We start from the raw sequence: 22,530 nt of genomic DNA on the forward strand, positions 1-22,530 counted from the left end.
AGGTATAGGACCTGACATGAAAATGGCACATATATGTGAATATATGCATGTATGGATTATATTACAGACATATGCATGTTTATATCTGTATGTGTACATATAAAGATATGTGTTTACATATATATATTTCTATCCATAATTCTCAATCTGTATATACCCATACATACATTTATATGAAAGAATGCTATGTAGAGAAAAGACTAACTTGGTCAGATGAGTCCCAGAAAGCAAAACTGGACCAGTAGATGGGAATTGGAGAGAAGCAAATTTAGACTTGAAATAAGGAAAAAAATTCCTAACAATTAGAGTTTAAGGAATTTAGAGCCTTAGAATGTAGTGAATGCTTCATCACAGGACAAATACCTTCCCTGCTTGCTATGTTGGAGGAAGCCACCTCAAGACCTCAGTGGAGGAAAGGAAACAACATGAGATACCAATCCACTGAGATTGGACTAGCTGACCTCTGAGGCTCTGCCTAATTCTCAGATCCTATTCACTTCATTGTTCTTGTTATCACTTCCTAAATCATTATAGGTAATTTACTGCAGGTGGTTCTATTTGCCACAGGAAGCAGTAGTTCTAGGTGTTGTCATTTTACTCTCTGAATTCCTAATAGGATCCAAGGAAGAATGAACAGAATCTCCCCACATTCTGGATGCCCTCTAGACCTCAGCAAGGAAAATATCTCCCCTCCCCTCATTAAAAATTCATCACTTGGAGCAGCTGGGTAGATCAGCAGATTGAGAACCGGGCCTAGAGACTGGAGGTCTAGGTTCAACTCCTCAGACACCACCCAGCTGTGTGACCCTGGGCAAGTCATTTAACCTCCATTGCCTAACCGTTACCACTCTTCTGCCTTGGAACCAATACACAGTATAGATTCCAAGATGGAAGGTAAAGTTTTATATATATATATATATATATATATATATATATATATATATATATATATATATATATATATATATATATATATCACTGTGCATTAGAGAAAGAGGGAAGCATAGATCTTTCTGCTTGAACCAGTGTTTCAGAGATCAGTAGAATTCAGAACACAAATCAGTCAAATCACAAAGCCTACATTGAAGCCTGATTTCCTGGCTGGATTTGAAAATCGAGACCAAAATCTTTGGAGAACTTGAAAATGAGGACATGAGCTCAGGGGATCCAAATACTGGGGTCAGTCATGAGTGATACATTTTCAGCAGGATGTTTAAAAGCTAGATTCTATGAAAAGATGACCAAGATGAAGCCAAGGCCATAGGAGGTTCAACAAAGGAATTATTAAATCAATAAACATTAAGCATCTGCCAGACATTGTGCTTAGTGCCGAGGATACAAAGAAAGGCAAAAATTGACCCTGTCCTTGAGGAGCTTACATTCTATTGGGAGAGAAAACATATAGAAATCAGAACATAAAGAATTCAGAATAGATAGAAGGAACTATGCATGTTTAAGGAAGCAGAGTTTTAGAAAAGCATTTCAAGGTTCTTATGTGTAAGAGAGATTCGACTTTTTCTGCTTCACTATAGGGTTAGAATTTCAAGGAAGTTAAATAAAAATAGATTTTAGGCTTAATATAAAGAAGAATTTTCTAATATTTAGATATAGGGATAGTGACTAGATCCATGATTTCATTACATTACCTAGATAAGAAAATTCCTTCTGTAATGCAGGTCAACATCTTTTCTGCAATTTAAGATCTTAGAGAGTTTTCTAAAGCATTGAGTTCCCCCAGGTCACACTGTCAAAATGTTCCAGGCACTCTAACCATTATGCTATGGTTCCGCTCCACCTAGTAATTTGAACTATTGAAACATTAAATGTACTGTCATGGGAATTCTCTGGTAAGGATGTGGATCTCTAGGCAAGAAGAAAGAGAGGAATAATATGATCAAGGGAATATTATCACCATAGTATACCTAGAATTTAGCACTCACCTTAGCTAGACAATCATTTGGTAGAGATGTTGTAGAAGGTATTCATTAACTATAGAGGAGTTAGAGGAGAGTCTTTAAGGACCAGAGATCCTAGAATATCTAAGAGGCTCTCAAGATGATTCAAATTTGCTAAGCCAATGATGGTGATGAGAATTATGAGAGCTAATATATGTGTATGTAAAAAATTATACATATATATGTTTATACATATATAGAGAGACAGCTTTAAAGTTTACACAATGCTTATGTATTCCCTAATTTGATCTTAATGGTTCTATTGAGTATAATTAAGGATTCAAGTCAGGGAACATCTAGTGCAGATAACAGAACAAGACAGATGGGTGGAAACAAGAGTAGGACCAACCACACTACAGGTAGAGAAGAGTCAAAGATCCTTAAAGCATAGTAATATCTCCTCTTCATTGCTCTTCAGTTATCCACTGCATGCCCATTCTGCCAGCCTCTCCTAGCCAGAAGGCTCCTGACATTAACCATTTAACAAAATCCTCCTCAGTAAGGAAGGGATCATTCTTTTCAGCTGCTCCATAAGGCCAATGAAGGATAAAGGTCTTTAGTTGTAGGAGAAGGCATTTGGGCAAGATCCTGGAGCAAACTTCCTAGGCTAGATGGAGTATAAGAACACACTACATTACCTAGAAAAGGTATCATTTTATTTTTTAATGAGAGGATGATCTTTTTTTGAGAAAGAGCTTAAAGGTTGTCTCTCTCTTAGAGGCAGAAATAGTTATATCACCTCTTGATGATCATTTTATGGTCAACATAAGAATAAGGAGCAAACAGTTGTAGATGCAGAAGGATTGAGCCTTTCCTTATATCTCCTCTCTTCCTTCTAGGTTTCTAATCGTTCTGGGGTGCTTAATCTTGGCAGTCCTGACCACATTCAAGGAGTACGAGACAGTTTCAGGAGATTGGCTGCTTCTATTGGTAAGCTAAGAACTCTGCTATCCCAGACCTGGCGATATCTCATGGGGCACTTATGATTTGTTGAATTTAGAGTAGTTGTCATGCCAGGATGGATATTAGGTTAGTCGTAGGGTCACCAGACTTGATAGCAAGTTGGTTAGAAGTTCCACTTCAGGGCCTAAAAAAATGGAGATGAGTGTTTTTGAATTGGTTTAGAAGTCAGAAATAAACCAGGGGTTATAATAGAAGGCAGGGTAGCAGCCTGTTCCAATCAATAATGAGTTTTTTGGGTTAGAGAAAGGTCATCCCTTTACCACATTGCAATTATGTCATGTTGGGCTTTTAAAAGTTGTTTCAGTATAAAATATATTTATTTAAGTCTACAAGGGTGTCATTTTAGAGAGAGATTAAAGATTACCTATTTCACAATTAGAGATAAATTTCTATATAGAATGAAAATATAATGTACCTCTTGAAGTGGCTAATCTATTTAAAAAAAGAAATAAGATCAAAATAATGGTTAGACCTTGGTCCAGGTACTCCCAGTAGAATACAATTCCTATAGACCTTTCCTCTTCCCCCAGGGAGTTCCAGGATCCAGCAGCTTTTGTGGACTCTGAATGAGACTCAGCAACAAAGCATTTTGCAAACCTCAAAACTTATATAAAAGTCAGAAAACATTACTATTGTTTTCCATTAAAGTATGACAGAAAGAAGGAAGAAGAGAAGTGAAAAGTTGAGACAATTCAGGTAGGGAGAAAGAAGGGATCTTAGTAGATAGACAATAAATTTTTATTATATATATTTATTATAAATAGACAATAAAATGTTGTTCATTGGTCTAGACCAAAGAGTGAAATATTGAGGGGGGAAAGAGAGCTGAAAGGTTCATCATTAGATTTACTACAAGGAAGTGGCATTTTCAGCATCTTGAGGAGAGCAGTGTAGAATCAGAACCAATATATATTCGGATATGATGGGTCACAGCTAATGTTCTGCTAATTAATTTAGCAGATTTTTAATTTAACTACCAGCAGAAGAGCAGACTACTTGTACTGATTTCTTTTTCTCAATCAAATGTTTTGCTTATTTAACTGTCATCATTTGGAGGCTCTGAGTACATAAAAAAATTCAATTATATGACAAAATAAAAACAGAAAAGTCAACTCAAAAAGAATATATTGCCTTTCTTGGCTGAACAATTCAATTCAAGACATTAAAATAATCCTCTAAACCCAAGTGTCACTTAATTGAAAAAAAAATCCATAGACTTCTTCATTGAGTCTTTCTGTTCTTGGATGCAGGAAACATTTGCTATTTTCATCTTTGGAGCTGAGTTTGCCTTGAGGATCTGGGCTGCTGGATGTTGTTGCAGATACAAAGGATGGAGGGGGAGACTGAAGTTTGCAAGGAAGCCCCTGTGCATGCTAGGTAAGCACTAAAGCCTCAAAATGTTCCTTTTGTTTTGGGGGACAGATGAAGAAATTCCCTAGAGGAAATATTTCCATCTTGAAAGAGTTGACCGAAATAAAACATTATTCATTTGGGAAACAATTTGGGAGACCCTATGAGAGATAATCTTCAAATCTCTATCCCTTCAGCATGATAACAGGGATAGTCCAGATTTATATAACACTTTTCTTATGACAACCCAATAAGCTAGATTACCCAAGTATTATTTTCCCCACTTTACAATTTAGAGAACTAATACTCAGAGATAGAATAATTTATTACAGAAAACACAGCAAATAAGTAGCAGAACTGGGACTCACACCTAGTTTTTTGACTTCTTTGTTTGTTCCCACTAAATCCTTCTTGAAAATTTACCCATCATTAGAGGTCTCCAAGTGGAGGTTGGCTAAGCACTCATTGGAAGTATCATAGGAGAGGTTCATTCTTAGTCTTGGAATGGACTAGATAAGCTCTGAAGACTTTCTCACTGTGCTTCTAAGCCTGCCTTTCTAGCTATTATGCAACACTACCTCCCTCAGTTATGGATACAGTCTTCTCTGCAGATTCCTGACTTTCTAATAGTGTCTTGTGTAAAGAAAGTAGAACTTTGTTTATGGAAAAGATGACTATGATTAACACTTCTATGGTCTAGTGTTGTCCACATTCAGGAAGCAGAATACAATCAAGGAAATAAAAAAAAAAGAACCCAAGAATCAGAGATCAATTCTGACCATTAGTTTTGCCTTATAGTCTCTCTAGCTTCTTGAATTTTGGACCCTCCCTACATATCTTTCTGCTTGACCTTCCCCACCTATCTTTTCTGCTTCTCTGCCCACCTTCCTGGATACCTACTATCTACCTACCTACTTACCTACCTAAACCCATGGTAGCAGTCGATTCCTTCCTGCCTTATAGTTGACTTAGTTGGTCTTCACCCATTTGCCTGTGGAGACCAATGGTACCTACCAAGCTATTTCTATTTATTTGGATTGCTAATCCCTGTCTGTTTTGGCCAGAAATTCTTTTAATGACACCTTTGCTTTAAAAGTCTACTATTTGGTTAAATAATTGATATATTGAAAAAATATGTATGCTAATGGTTGAGTGGAAACAGAGGGGAGTAAAACTATGCCCCTGGACTTATTCTTTTCTCCTCCAACGGTGAAAGACCCTACCAAAGATCCAGGGGAAAAGAAAGGAGAAAGAGACATTAACCTTTCCACATCAGCTGTGCTTTATAAGAAATACATGTTAGAAAACTCAGAATGGACATCCTGTAGGAAGTTGTGTGAGACTCAGTCATTTGAAGTTAAATGTCATGGTATGATTATGGTGGAAACAGATACTTTTTATCAGGAACAGAGATTCCTTGAAGATAAGGACTGTTTCACTTTTGTCTTTGTGTATTCATTCCTCAGTACAATATCTTGTACATAGCAGGTCCTTAATAAATGTTTGTTGGAGTGGAAAAAATTGTCTATAGGATGACATTCAAAGGTCCCAGCCCATTGTTAAAAGTCTTCCACAATCTGCCCTTGTCTTACTTTTCTTGCCTTATCTAACACCATTCCCCTATCACCCAGATCCTGAAATTCTTTTTTTTTCCTTTGGAAAAAATATTCTTTCAATAAAAGGATCATCTGCTTTAAAATAATTCACATGAAAATTTTGTTAGCGCACATAGAATATATGTGTGTGTGTGTGTGTGTGTGTGTGTGTGTGTGTGTAAATTCTTTTTTTCCATAGCTGTGCTCTTTTTTTCCATTTGAATAAGTTTATTTAGTCGATTTAGAACATTATTCCTTGGTTACAATAATCACATCATTTCTCTCCCTCCCCTCCACCCACTCTTCCCGCAGCCAACACGCAATTTCATTTGGTATTACTTGTATCCTTGATCAGAACCTATTTCTATGTTGTTGTTTACACTAGGATATTCATTTAGAGTCTACACTATTTAATCATAGTATCCCACAATAAGAACTAGAAGCAATAAAAGAGATTGTCCAATCCAGCCTCCTAATATCACAGAGGAGTAAACTGAGGCACCATCAAATAGCTAAGCAATATATTAGATAGAGAACCAGTCTTGAAGTTAAGAAGACCTGAGTTCAAATCTGACCCTGGAAAAATTTTCTGGGTGTCCCTGGGGAAATCGCTTAGTCTCTTTTCCTCAGTTTCTTCATCTGTAAAAAGGGGATGATAGCATCTACCTCCCAGGGTTATTGTGAGGATCAAATGGAATAATATTTGGAAAGCAATTAACACAGTGTCTGGCATTGATAGTGTATAAATATTAACCGTTATTTTTAGTTCAGCAATACTATGTCCAGGCATTGTACTAAGCACTAGGAATATAAAGTAAGGGGGAAAAAAAAACTAGCAAAAGTTCCCTTAACTCAAGTAGCTCCTAGTCTGGTAGAAGAGACAACATGTAAACAACTCTGTATAAAAAAGTCATATATAAACGTGTGCATATATAGGTAGAATATTTATGTATGACATATATTTTATATATTACATATAGGTAGATTATATATATATTATATATTTATAAAGTGTATATATGATATATTTTATGTTCTATATAGGCAAAGTACATATGTATGAAATATTTTCTATACTAACATATGTTATATATGAGATAAATTGGGAATCAACAGAGGTAATACACTAGCATTAAGGGGAATTGCCAAAGACTTCTTGTAGAAGATAACCTGAAGAAAATCAAGGATACTAAAAGGTAGAGATGGGGAGAGAGAGTTCAAGGCATGGGAGGCAGTCATGATATTGACAGAAGAGAGAGAATCCAAGAAAGAGAAATGAGAACATTCCAGGTCATGGCCAATGCAAAGGTAGGGAGACAGAGAATCATGTATGAAAAAACAGAATACAAGATAGTAAGAAATGTCCAACAAATCTGGAACGATAGCCTGGGACCAGTTTGTACAGAGTTTTAAAAGTTAAAGAGAGGAGTTTATATTGAGTCCTACAATGGGATCCTTAACCTTTGGTCTTGGTCACAAAGCCAGTGATATGTTCAAAATTGGATATTCTAGCTTCCAATCAATCGATCCACATTTATTAAACTCCTACTATGTACTAGGAAGGCACTATGCTAAGCACTAAGGGTGCAAAAAAAGTAAAAGATAACCCCTGCCCTCCAAGACCTTACAATCTAATGGGAGAAGAAACAAGTAAACAAGATACAGGAAAAAATATATTGAGTTTAAGAAGTCTAGTGGACATCCAGTTCCAGATATTTGAAAGGAAAATGGAGATGTGAGATTGAAGGTTAGCAGAGAGTTTGGGGCAAGAAGTAGATCTGAAAAATATCAGTATAAAAACGGTAAATAAATCCATCAGAGCTGAGGACATTACCATGTGAAGTAGAGAAAAGAAGGGAAAGGAAGGAAAGAAGACAAGACCCACGACAGAATCCTATGTATTACATATGGTTTGAATACATGATCTGGAAGAGGGTCCAGCAAAGGGAACTGAGAAGTAGCAATCTGTAGAGGTTAAGGGAGAACTGGGAGAGAGCAGTGTCCCGAAACCTTACTGGAAAAAAAAAAAGAGTATTGAGTCAAAGAGAGTGATCAACAGTGTCAAAGGCTGCAGAGTGAATGAGGTTCCAGGTCATTTACTTCTACATCATATGGTTTCTTAAACATTCAGTTCAAATTACATCAGACTTGAAGTTTCAATTCAAATTACCATTTCTCTAGGAAGATTTTCCCTGGTACTGCCAGCCAGAATGGTTCTTTCCCTCCTATGGCACCTTAGAACACTCATTGCCTTACAATTGATTGGCCATGTATTATACCTTGATATATTGTTATGGTAGTTATTTGTATGGCATTTTATTTCACCAACAAGAACTCCTTGAAGGTATTAACAATGTCTATTTCAAGATTTCCCAGAGGGCCCAGCCTTTGAGACATTTCAGTTGCTGCCCCTGTTGTGAGGTCTCTTTTTTTCTGAGTCCCCTCTATTTTATGTTTTATCTACAATTTATATTTACTTGTCTGTATATGTCTTGGGTCTCATCTCCAGAGTATCTCCCTTGAGGTTAGGAATTGGTCTCTATTTATCTCTCTACCTACCTAGCACAGGGCTTTGTACATAAATTTACTAAATGCTTCTTTATGTTCTAGAATTGCATTGGACCCATAGTAGATACTCAAAATAGTCACTAAATTAATAAATTAGTGAATGATCCTAACCTTGGGAGATATGGTCATTTAAATTTTCATAGGCCTCTTATAGAAGATCTAAAGAAATTTGATCCCAGATTTGATAATTGTAATTATTTAATAAGTAAGTTTATTTAGTGTTTTTCAGGATAAAAGTAAGCAAGTTATCCAACACATATTGTTTGTTCCCAGTGCCCAGCACTTTGTTTAGGTCTACTAGGGACAGTAAAATATCATTTCTCAAAGTATTCATCTGCCCACATCCTTGAAGGGAGACACCATATCTTATATTTAGAGGGAAGAGTTAATCAATCAACAATCATCTACTAAGTATCAACTGAGTGTAATACAGTATGAAAGAAAATGGGGATATAAGGACAAAACTGAAACTGTACAGGAGCTGACAATGCCTAGTACAGTTCTAGATATATAGTAGTAGTTTGATTGGTGTGACATGTAATCCATGCTTTTTAATGATCTTCCAGTCTAGTTGAGAAAGCAACATGGCCACTGATTGCATTTGTATACTTTAAGCTCCAATCCTAACTTGGTTACTGACCCATCATGTGATCTTGGGTGAAAGAGGGGAGTCAAATACCTCCAAAGATGGTATATAGCAGTTGACTAGGGTTTTACTTAACCTACTCTGGGAAGGTGTTTTCTTCAGCGACAGAGCAAAATGGCTTCTCTCTCTGACTCAAGCCAGAATGTAATCAAATCTGACTGCAATGTCTTCAGGTTACAAGTTTTATTTAATGTTGTAATCAAGGAAAGGGTTAGGAAGATGGGCCAAGGTATATTCCCTATCCACTAATAAAATCTACCTTTTCCCCCAAATCTGACCCTTCGCAGGGTCTCTTCGATCCTCAGCTGAGCCAAGGCTACACTGTCTACTCTCTCTGATCTTAATGTCCCCCCACCCTGCTCTCTGATTTAATTCCTAGGCTAAACTCTTTAAAGAAACAGTCTAGATTAGAATCAGAGTAAAGGAGAAGTCAGATGCAGGGTGTGGCCAAATCTACCCTGCTGAGGTCAGAGCCTCTTCAAGGAAAAATTAAGCAGTTCTGACCAACCCTTTTCTTGGTTTTCAATTTCTTCAGAGTGGCAGCAGCGTCACAGGTTTGAGCAATATCGTCATCTTGATTGATGGTTGCTTCACTGGAACAAACCAGAAGTCCCAGAGTTGGGCCCTGGAGATGCTCTCAATACCAGAGTCAGGATCCAACTCCCGAGATTCTGACCCTCAGATTCCAGCATTCCCTTCACTTCTACATGCTTACTCTGTCACCCTTTTTTCTTTCCCCAAATCTATCCTCACAGGTTGTCCCCTTTCATGAATTTGAACTCTCTTGAGTTTAATTTCATGAATCTTAATACTTATCTTTAAATCTTAATCTATTCTATTGACTAATTTGCTATTTAACTATTCCTAATCTAGAACACACTCAGGAAAGACATAGGGTAAGGGTAGGATTTACCAAAAATGGTTACAAAGTTTCAACACAACAAATTCTAACAATATTATATATTGTAACTTCTAGAACCCTAGAAAACTAAACTAACTCTTTCTAAATCAATTGTCAACTATTCCTATAATACTAATCTAATACACAAACTTTCTATCTATGATTACTAATATGTGAGAACAACCTTTAAACATCAAGATTTTCCACTGAACACAATTGTAGTCAATGCTTTTACAAGAAACTTTATTAAGGAAAAAATCTTCTGCAGTTTAAACTTCTACTCTGACAGTTCAAATAGCTTTATCTTAGGGTCTATACTAATTCTTAACCCTATATTTTATCTTATTAAATTAACTTCATCACCAGCTTCCTTATCCTATTTTGTATATTATCTTTCTACAAATATGATACATACTTACAAGAATTATTTACATACTTATTATGAATTTTAGTTTTACTCCACCCTGCTTAGTCTTTAGAATTCTAGCAACTAGGAATGTATACAGCCCCACTTAAGGATTAACTGTAAGGGAGGATAGTCTGTGACCTGTGTGTGCTAGCAAGTGACAGAAACAACTGACTGTCCTAAGCCAAATTTAAGCGACCATTGGTACATGTGATACACAGGAAGTGATGTAAATAACTGCCTTTATATTTCGCATCACTTCCTGTGAGAGGGGCTTTTGGCATCCTTTGTGGCTTTGGCAGTGGAATTTGACTTGGAGGAGCTTTGAAGCGTGGGTCTAGGTGGGACTGCTTCCCTGAATGACCATGTTGTGTTAAGACCGAATCCTCTTTTCCAGGCTTTCTGAAGACACCAGCCTCCAAGGAGGCCACTCATCTTGAAGGCAGCCTTGTGGCTGGAAGCCAAGCTAGATTTAATCTTCTGGGAAGGCCCCTTGGCTGAGGACTCTGAACTTCCCCTGGCTTAAGCCAGCCAGAGCAGATCTTCTACCTTTTTCCCTCTTTCTCCCTCATTCTTAATTTCTTCCTTCTATAGTAAATAAACCACCATAAACCCTATTCTTACTTGAGTATTTCATTGGGATGTAGAATTTAAATCCCTGGCAGGACCATTAAATAATACATTCAGTCTCAACCCTAAATTTTACCTTTAATATTACCTATGTTACAAGTATATATACATATATACAAGTTTATGTACATGTATCTACAAAGTACATCTTACTCTCATTGTTTTTCCATTCTAACTATGTTCTGTTATTAATCAAATAAAATATCCATAGATCTTTCTATTCAATTAATGCCTTATGAATCTAAAACTACCCATTTATATATTCATATTATAGTTTCCATCAAAAAGACTCCCATTTATCTACATGGGACCAGCAAAAAGTATACATTGTGTGATTATGTAGTCTATTTTATGTACTGTGTTGGATGTGATACTTTTATGCTTCAGAAATCCACTTCTCATTTTGACTGATAGAAATCTCTTCTGTCTTTACAGTTATGGCATATAACATGCCTTAACACATGAATGTGTGTTTATTTATGTTCACGGTTCACTATCTTACATATGACTTGTTTATCATCTGTCCACTTCTTATGTACAAATTTTTCCACCATCTGTGATGTTTTATTGTCTTTGCTGACCTTGCAGCTCCAAAGTCTTTGTTTCCTTTCTGTTCGTGCAGCTTTCCTTGAAGCTTTTCCTCTGGGCTGGTATCTATTCCACTGGAAACATTCCCTCTTGGGATGTCTGACTGTTGTATACACTTGCCAGTTGTCTATTCTTGCCTGTTGTTTCTTAGCTTTCATCTTTGTCTTCTAGATTCTCAGGAACTTCTATTTGCCTATCTCCTAATTCTGGTTCTGTCTGATTTCTTTCCTCATTTTCATCTATCTCATCATTCTCATATCTAGTTTCACTTAGATCTTCCCTATCTCTGTGAGCTTTATGGATTTTCACATTGGAATAGTGTATCCATGCATCTTTCCCTATGACTTTTATAGATGATGGAGTTGTGAGCAGAACTTCCTAGGGACGTGGCGACCCATTTCTCTTGAGTAGCTGATTTTCTGTTAAAGTTTTTCACATACACTTTATCACCAGGTCTTATATCGTGCAAAGAATCATCTAGAGGGATCTATTGTTGAATTATACATTTTGTGGAGCTCTCTAAGTCTTGTTTGCTATTTCCCCTCTTTGAGCCTCACCTTCCTCATCTATAAGGTAATGAGGTTGGATTAAGTGCTGGCTAAAGTCTCTTCCAAGTTCAGTGTTCTGATATCCTCTAATGAACATACAGTTGTTAGGAGGTACTGTCTTAGCCAGATTCTCCTAATCCATAAACTACCCTCTGAGAGTTCAAATTAGTTGTTCTTTAATATCATTAAGGAATCATTTGGCCACATTACAGCAGACTCATACTAGGGTGGTCCCAACTAGAGCAGTTGCCATACAGTGAGGTTAGATTCAGAGCTAAGAATAATGTAGCACATTTTCGTGTTCTCTGAGCCCTTTCCAGAGGGGAGGCTTTTAGAAACTATAGAATAATTTGGATATGGAATATAATGTAGACTGGAAAGCCAGGTGGCTTGGTGGATAGAGCCTTGGGCTGCAAAGCAGGAAACACTTATCTTATGAATTCAAATCCAAACTCAGACACTTAGTAGCTCTGTGATCTTGGGTAGGTTCACTTAATTCTGCCTCAGTTCCTCATCTCTAAAATGAGCTGGAGAAGGAAATGGCAAAGTGCTCCAGGATCTTTGCCAAGAAAACCCCAAAATGGAAACAAGCCAAAGGCAGCAAAACTATAATGTAGCCATTTAATCACTCATTGGATGGCTCATGGAAGGAATGGCTTAGTACAAATTCCTAGTCCAATTCAACTTTATTGATGCTTTCAGAGTCCCTGTTTTAAAGGCAGGTAAATGGTTCAGTGGATAGAGTAGTGGTTCTAGAATCAGAACAACTTCAATACAAATATGGCCTCAAATACTTTCTAGCTATATGACCCTGGGCAAGTCACTTAATCTCTCTCTGTTTCAGGGATGGGGACCATAATAGCATCCACCTTACAGAGCTGTTGTGAAGATCAAATAAGATAAGGTTTATAAAGTACTTAGCATAGTATTGGATACATAACAAGTGTAAATAAATGCTATTATTTTTAATTATTATTATTTGTGATCTTAACATATAATCATATGATATTGGTATACTGATATAGTGAATTTTAGGTATGGAAACTCCTTCTGCCAATGCAGAGCTGCTAGTATTTGGCAACTTAGAGTCTTAGAAAGTTGATAGAGTCCACAGAACATTAAGTGGGGTAGCTAAGTGGGGTAGTGGGTAGAGCACTAGGCACAAAGTCAGAAAGACCTGAATTCAAATCTAGTCTCAGAGGCTTGCTAGCTGAGTAACCTTAATTAATCCTAGAGAGTAGGAATTAAGATTAACTGGTGAGGGCCTTTAGCAGAAGGTAGAACTTTAGCTCAGATTTAAAAAGAAGCCAGAGAAATTAGGTTTAGATCAATATCTCACAGCTTATACCAAGATGTGGCCAAAATTGGTATATGATTCAAACATAAAGAGTGATATTATAAGTAAATTGTGGGAAGATAATATAGTTCACCTTTCAGATCTATGGAGAAGGGAAGAATTTATGACCAAACGAGATAGAGAGCATTACATGATGAAAAATGAATAATTTTGATTGGATTAAATAAAAAAGTTTCTGTACAAAGAAAACCAAAGAAACCAGATTAGAAGGGAAACAACAAACTGAGGGAAATTTTTTATGACAAATTTCTCTGATAAATATCTCATTTCTCAAGTATATAAAGAACTAAGACAAACTGGTAAGAATCCAAGTCATTCCCCAAATGATAAATGGTCAAAGGATATGAAGAGTTAGTTTTCAGATGAAGAAATCAAAGCTATCCATAATCATATGAAAAAATGTTCTAAATCTCTCTTGATTAGAGAAATGCAAATTAAAACAACTCTGAGGTACCACCTCACACCCATCAGATTGGTCTATATGACAGTAAAAGAAAATGATAAATATGAGAGGGAATGTGGCAAAATCGATACACTGATGCATTGTTGGTGGAATTGCAAACTGATTCAACCATTTTGGAGAACAATTTGGAGTTATACCCAATGGGATATAAAAGAATGAATACTTTTTGATTCAGTAATACCACTACTGGGTCTGTATCCCAATGATATTTTTAAAATGGGAAAGGACTTTTTGTACAAATATATATATATATATATATATATATATATATATAGCTGATCTTTTTGTAGTGGCAAAGAATTAGAAACTAAAGGGATGTCCCTTAATTGGAAAATGGCTGATCAAATTGTGATATAAGATTGTGATGGAATACTATTGTGCTATAAGGAATGATAAACAGGTTGATTTCAGAAAGATATATGTGAACTGATGCAGAGTGAAATAAACAGAACCAGGAGAACAATGAACACATTAATTGCAACATTGTGGGACTATCACATATGCTAGACTTTGCTAGTCTACACAGTGCTAACAATAATACAGTGATCCAGGACAATTCTGAGGACTTATGAAAAAGAAGGCTATTCACTTTCAGAGAAAGAACTGTTGGAGTAGAAAAGCAGATGAAAACATATGATTTATCACTTGTTAATTTGGGTATATGTTTTGGGGTTTTGGTCTTATAAGATTATTCACTTACCAAAATGAATAATATGGAAATTTAAAAAAAAATTAAAAGAAGCCAGGAAATCTAGGAGATTGAGATGAGGAGAGGAGGCATTTCAGATATGAGGCCAGAGAAAATGCAAGGAATGTCTTGTTTACAAAGCAACAAAGAGAAGCAACAAGGGTTACTCATCTAGCAAAGACTAAATTGAAGAATATGTAAAGGTGAGTTAAGTATAAACTAGTCTGGAAAAGGTAAGAAAGACCAGTTTTTAAAGGCCCTTTAACGCCAAACAAGGAATATTTGATCCTGGAGGTAATAGGGAGCCATCATAGTTTATTGAATAGAAAGTGGGAAGGGAGGATGACATATTCAGACTTGCTCTTAAAGTAAAAACTTGCCTAAAATGCCATTCAAGAGGCTTGGTGCATATCATATCTTAGAAGAAGTCATATCTTAATTTTATAAATATCTCAAAATAAATAATCTGAGTCTTTAAAAAAATCGACTTCATTTCCATTTTAATATACAACCATTAAATAGTGCCAATTCATTAAGTATCTTTATCTCAGTAAGAACTTGAGATTTCATCAGCTCCTTTTTAGTAGTATGTTTACAAAAAACCCTTAACTCTAATGAGAAAATCCTACCTTACTTACATTTTCTTGTCTATGTCATTGCCCTTTGCTTCCAATTCTCTTGACAGCTAGAGATGTTCTATAAAGTAGTTCATTGTAGGAATTTTACTCCAGTGAATTGTTAGAGATCATCACTTAGGTGGAATTTTAATTTCAGTTTATAATCACATTTGCAATACAAAATAAATCAGTAGTTTCTCTAAATTGTTTTACAAAAATAGTAAAAAGGAATAAATTTTAAAAGCCAAAAGAACTGAAATCAATATGAAATCTTTGTGAATTTGTGTACATTCACAAGCATATGTTTGTTATTTTTTGTTTAATTTTGGAAAGAAGAAACTGGCCCTTGGTGTTTTGGTTGCTTCATTTGTTTCCCATCCCAATGTGGAAAGCACAATAAACTTGGAGGCTGAATACCTGGGTGTAAAAGCTGGCTCAGAAATTTACACAATTTCTCCCAGTCTCAATTTCCTTATCTTAACAATGAAACTTGTATTACTTTTTTTCATAGAGTTGTTGGGAAAGTCAATTAGATCTAATTTTGAATGAGAATTTTGTTTTCCATTTAGGTCCAGCTAATCAAACTGAAGTGGTGCACTTCATAAAGTGAGTCCAGACACCCAGAAGTTCAATTAATGGAACCAATTTATTAATTTATTGATTAATAATGCATACCTAACTGGCCAGGGCAACCTTCCTAGTGAAAGTTGCACCAGACTGAAATTACAATGCAGTTTTATAGGGTGCAACATACAAAGCAAATAATGTTCATTATGAGATATAACCTCAATGGAGCAAGCAGCCTTATTGTCTAGAAGCTATATTGGTCAGGGGTACAGGGCATTCCTTGTATATCTTATCCCAGCTGCTGGCACTAAGGGCATTATTTTCTCATGGATTTTAACTATTCTGAGCTGACTGACCTTCAGAGGAAAGCTCAGTTCTGATTTCTACTTTTCCAGGGAACAACATATTTTTCTGGTCAATGATTTAGTTTAACTCACTTCAAAACATGGTCCTACTAATGGAAGTCTGCTCCTAATGTAATACTTCCAAATGTTCAGTTTGGTCCAAGTTAAATAACTCAGTTACCAATAGAATTTCTGTACCTTCTCCAGAGAGAGAGAGAGAGAGAGAGAGAGAGAGAGAGAGAGAGAGACATTTTGATTACCATAGATCCCAATGGCACCAAATTCTTTCATAGATCTCATAGCACCTCTGGTCTGGTTATTCAAGTTGTTGTCTGAACGACTCCCACCTTCCCTATGTCAGTATGACCCTCAACTCTCTTTCAACCAAAAGGGTTCTTATCTTTCAAATATTTGTCAGAGTCCTTGACCCATCTCTTTATTGAATCTAATGAACAATCATTTTGCTGTGAATCAGCCTAACCTACCTTCCTTGAAGCCTTTTCAATATTTTTTTGTCATCAGAGGATACAATCCAAGACTGAAGAGAACAATTGTTTTCCCTATGGACCAAGGACACGCTTCCAGTCACCAGGGATAGTTCACTGGGATTTTCTTTCATGTACAACAAATGACAATACAATGCATAAACAGAATATTTCATGGCTACCCAGCCATTGTCCACATTATTATCTGTCAATCACTTAGGAAAAGTCAATAAAATCCTACTATGTACCAGACATTGAGTATCAAAAGCCAAAGGAAAAAAATCAGCCCCAAATTCAAGAAACTTATATTTTATCAGGGGAGAAAGGGAAAAAAGAAAAGCATGTATGTATGTGTATGCATGCATATATAGATATGTATATAGATAGATCGATATATCCATGTGTGTTGCATCTATTGCAGAAATGATCACCATAATGATAGCTAATATTTTGTGGACTTGCAAAGCACATTATAAATATTGTCTCATTTAATTCTTTTTTTTTTTTAAACCCTTACCTTCCGTCTTGGAGTCAATACTGTGTATTGGCTCCAAGGCAGAAGAGTGGTAAGGGTAGGCAATGGGGGTCAAGTGACTTGCCCAGGGTCACACAGCTAGGAAGTGGCTGAGGCCGGATTTGAACCTAGGACCTCCCATCTCTAGGCCTGGCTCTCAATCCACTGAGCTACCCAGCTGCCCCCTCATTTAATTCTTTTAACAATCCTGGGAGGTAGGTGCTATTATAATCCCAACATTATAGATGTAGAAACTGAGGCAGGCAGAGATTAAGTGACTTGTCTAGAGTCATACAGTTAGTATGTATCTGAGGCCAGATATGAGCTCAGGTCTCCCTGACTCCAGATCCAGTATTTTATACATGCACCCCAGCTGCAAACATGCTTATATAATCAATGGCAATGAATACCACATCCTCCAAATTAATTATTTGTTCTCTCTCCTTCCCCATTCACTGCTCAGTGCTTTGGGAGAAACTATCTGATAAGCCAATTTACATTAAGATGATATTAGTTGAGAATAAATTGTAATAATGTATTACTCCATAAAGGAATGTTGAAATTTTGAAAGTAGCTGGACATAATTATGTCTTCACCTAACAGAATGAATCTCTAATGATGAAATTTCAGGCATGGGAGGTGGGATGTGGATATTAATAGACTCTTAGAGTAAGAAGAGATTTAAAAATCATCTAGTACAACTTATCAGAGGCACTTTACATTATCCATAATAACTGGTAGTTTGGGGAAGAAGCAGATGTCTCAGTGCTTCAAAATCTCATCTCCTCACCCACTATGAGTGATGACCTACTTTTTCTATATATAATGTCAGCCTGATTCTCACTTTCTCTTTAATAGTTGAAATTTAAATGATTTTTTTAAAAATCTATCACTTTCCCAAGTTTTTTTCCCCTGGGAAAATGTCTTGGTCCCACTGTGAACACTGTTAATCATTTAGAATTACAGTCAGTCTCAATCTCTTCCACTTAGTACTTGTTGGTCCCAGTGTATCTTTCTAATTTGTCTAATTTCTCTTCCACATGATATCTCTTAAAAAAAAAAAAAACTTTCCTGTTTCTCCTAATCTACTTTGCATTAGGCTAATCATCCCTAGTTCTTTTAATAGATTTTGTGCTGTTGTTCATTCATTGTGTCTTGTCCAACTCTTCATGACCCAATGGACAATAATACACTAGTCTCTTCTTATCTCCTAAAATCTGTCCAAGCTCATGTTCATTTCTTCCATGACAATATCTATCCATCTCATCCTCTTTCTATTTACTTCTCCTTTTGTCTTCAATCTCTCCCAACATCAAGGACTTTTCCAATGAATCCTGTCCTCTGGTTATGTGGCCAAAGTGAAGTCTCAGCCTCAGAATTTGTCTTTCCAATGAATCGTCAGAGTTAATTTCTTTACGTATTGACTAATTTGATCTCTTTGCTATACAAGGGACTCTCAAGTCTTCTCCTGCACCACAATTCAAAAGCATCAATTCTGTGGCACTAAGCTTCCCTTATAATCCAACTCTCACAACTACACATCACTATAAGAAAAAGTATAGCTTTCACTAAAAAGACTGTTGTCAGTAAGGTGGTGTCTCTGCTTTTTTTGTATGTTGTCCAGATTTGCCATAGCTTTCCTTCCAAGGAACAAGAGCCCTTTAATTTCATGGATGCAGTCACCATCTGCAGGAATCTTGGAACCCAAGAATATAAAATCTGACACTGCTTCCATTTCTCTTCCCTCTTTGCCAAGAAGTGATGAGAACAGTTGCCTTGATCTTCATTTTTTAATATTAAGCTTGAAGCCAAATTTTACATTCTCCTTTTTCACCCTCATCAAGAGACTTTAATTCTTCACTTTCTGCCACCAGAGTAGTATTATCTGCATCTCTAAGATTGTAGATATTTCTCCTGGCAAACTTAATTCCATCATTTGTATAATCCATCCTGGCATTTAGCATGATATAGTCTGCATATAAGTTAAGTAAATAAGGTGACATTACATGTTGTATTCCCAGTCTTAAACTAATCATTTATTCCATGTTCGGTTCTAATTGTTGTTTAATGATCCTCAGGAGAAAAGTAAGTTGATCTTGTACTTCCATCTCTTTGAGGACGTGCCACATTTTGTTGTAATCCATACAGTCAAAGGCTTTAATGTAGTTAATGAAGCAGAAATAGGTTATGTTTATTTTTTTTCTTTGAAACACCCTTTCTCTATAATCCAGTGAACATTGGCAGTTTGGTCACTAGTTCCTCTGTCTCTTCAAAAACCAGCCTGCACTTCTGGTAATTCTTGGTTCACATATTTCTGAAGCTTAGCTTGCATAATCTCAGGCATAACCTTGCTGGCAGGTCTGACAAGCACAACTGTTCAGTAATTTTAATATTCTTTGGCATTGCCCTTCTTTAGGACTGAGATGTAAACTGATCTTTTCCAATCCATTGTCTACTTGAGTTTTCCGAATTTGCTAATGTATTGAGTAGAGCACTTTCACATCTTTTAGGATTTTTAATAACTCAGCTGAAATCCCATCAGTTCGCCTACCCTTATTGTTAGCAGTGCTTTCTAAGTCCCACTTGGCTTCATTCTCCAGAATGTATAACTCTAGATCTGTAACCACACCATTGTGGTTACCAGTGATGCCAAGATGTTTCTAGTATAAATCCTCTGTATATTCTTGTCACCTTTTCTTAATCTCAAATTTTGCAATAAGAAGTTCATCATCTGAGCCCCAGTCAGCCACTCCAGGTCATTTTAGCTGACTTTATGGAGCTTCTTTACCTCTGTTTGCAAAGCAAACAATCAATCGGATTTTGATATTGACCATTTGGTAATTTTGATATGGACTATCTTGTGATGTCAATGTGTAGAGTTTGCTTTTGGGTTGTTGCAGGAGTGTTTGCCATAACCAGGGAGTTCTCTTGACAAAACTCTATTAGTCTCTGCCCTGCTTCATTTTGTACTACAAGACCAAACTTGTCTGTTACTCCAATTATCTTCTGATTTCCCACTTTAGCATTCCAGTCCCCTAGGATGAATGTGACCTCTTTTGTTGGTGTTATTTATTGAAGATGGAAGGTGCTGTGGGTCTTCATAGAACTGAACAATTTTTGCCTCTATAGCATCAGTGGTTGGAGCACAGAGTTGTATTATTGTAATGCTGAACAATTTCCCTTGAATCTGAATAGATATTATTCCATATTTTTAGATATACCTGCTTTTCTTATCCTTTTAATGACTATGAAGGCTACTCCATTTCTTCTAGGGGATTCTTGCTCACAGGAGCATATGTAATAATCACCTCAAGTAAATTCACCCATTCCCATCCATTTAAGTCCACTAACACCCGAGACGTCAATGTTCATATTTTCCATCTCCTCTTCGACCATATTCACTTTACTTTGTTTTATGGATCTTACATTCCAGGTTCCCTTGAAATATTGAGGCAGAGTAATATGAGGGATTAGATGAATGTAAAGCATTTGTTGTCTTCACTCCATGCAAAGTACTAAGTTAAGTGTAGTAGATTCAAATACACAAATGAGACAAATGCCACTCTCAAGGAGCTTACATTCTGATAGAGGCAACAATGCATATAAGGGAATGGTGGCCAAAGAAGAGAAAGTCTGTGAAATCAAAAGATGGTGAATAAAAGAGGGAAATCCATGAACACACTTTTCAGAGGCAATGATAGTAGCAAATGGGTGTATAGAGTGACAAGGTGGAAAATGAAAGGGTTAAAGATGATGCTCTATTGGGAGTTAAGTGTGAGGGGCTGAGTTCCTTCATCCCAATGGTGATTCCATTTGATAGGAAGAAAGGGTCATGAACTTAGTGTTGGAACACAGGTTCATATTACCTCTCGTATATTTATTAACTTTGTGGTGATAGGCTAATCACTTCTCCACCCTCACAGTGATATCATATAGGCTGTTCTTATTCAGTTAGAATTGAGCTAGATCAGAGGTGAAGTCCGTGCCAGCCCACAACACTCTCCAATATGACTTTAACCAGATTAAAAAATAATTGGCAAATATTTTTATTTAGGTTTAAATTTAAAAAACAAAACAAATGAAAATATAATAAATTATAGCTAACAATATATTGCAAAAAAAACTGTCACTATGTAGCCAGCAGGTGGCCAGTGCCATTTAATGACTATTTTAATTTGATTAAAATTAAATTTTAATTTTGGTGCTAGATGACCTCTGAGACAAGTTCTGATTCTAGGTTGCTTTGTTCATGTAACAATTTCCAAAAACCTTGCCTATAGACCTGGAGGCCTAGAAATATATGTTTTGCCTTTGTGTAGTTTTACTGGAGCCAACCAAGGGAAGGAAGAGAAGATCCCAGATTATCTCCCAATTTTGCTTGTTCTTATAAGTCGCTGTGTGATCTTAGGGCCCCTCCTCAATAAACGTGTGCTTCTTTACATGGCCATATCATTCATAACCCAACATACTGAAAGGATTTACATTTTGGTCCCAGTGATGGTCAACTTCTTGAGGACTATCCTAACAAAACACAGAGAGGTTTATTACCAGGGAGGCAGCACCCCTTAGTGAAGAATTAATAATTGACATTTATATAGCATTTGAAAGTTTTTAATAGCAATAATAACAGCTACTGCTTGTATAGAGCTTCAGGATTTATAAGGCATTTTACAAATACTATTTCATTTTATCCTCACAACAACTCTGAAAAGTAGATACTATTATGTGGCCATTGTAAAGATGAGGAAATCAAGGCAGACAAAATTTAAATGACTTTCCTAGGATCAATCAGTTATTAAGTGTCTGAGATAAGATTTGAACTCTGGTCTTACTAACTCCAGATCTAGCATTATATCTACTGTGCCACCTACTTTCCAAAGAATTTTCCATTATTTCCATATATTTCAAATCATTTCCAAATATTATATCCTAAGGTCCATTCTAGCTATAAATATATGATCACATGATTTATTTTGAGCCTCGCCCTGTTAGGAAGGAACTATAGATTTTATCAAAATTATTTTATAGATGAAGAAACTAAGACTGTAAAATTATAAGTGACTCACTCAGACTCACATGTCGGAGAGGGAATTTGAACTAAATCTTTCAATTGAATGAAAGCTCTTTGAAGGCAGGAACTTTTTCATATTTACATTTGTATCCCCTATACCTACCACTATGCTTGACATAAATGCTTTTTGATTTAGATTTAGATTTTAATTTGTTAATTGCTTAATCTCTAGCATTCAATTAATAATGTTCCTCAATTCTTTGAACAGAGGAAACAAATAAATAATCATCTTTATCTCAGACAAGCATGTCATGATCCAGATGAGTCATCTTTT

The 22,530-nt window shown here is 36.2% G+C and overlaps 1 protein-coding gene across 1 annotated transcript in view; it reads left to right on the forward strand.

Moving 5' to 3' along the window:
- The window catches only part of KCNQ3 (potassium voltage-gated channel subfamily Q member 3), a 465,976-nt gene that overhangs the window by 354,922 nt on the left and 88,524 nt on the right, over positions 1–22,530 (forward strand). Inside the window, exons 2-3 of the mRNA XM_056823075.1 lie at positions 2,795–2,885; positions 4,169–4,295. Of these exons, the coding sequence (XP_056679053.1) occupies positions 2,795–2,885; positions 4,169–4,295 (218 nt within the window). The remainder of the gene's footprint in view (positions 1–2,794; positions 2,886–4,168; positions 4,296–22,530) is intronic.

The sequence above is a fragment of the Monodelphis domestica genome, chromosome 3 (assembly GCF_027887165.1).
Source record: "Monodelphis domestica isolate mMonDom1 chromosome 3, mMonDom1.pri, whole genome shotgun sequence".
In the NCBI taxonomy this organism is placed as follows: Eukaryota; Metazoa; Chordata; class Mammalia; order Didelphimorphia; family Didelphidae; genus Monodelphis; species Monodelphis domestica.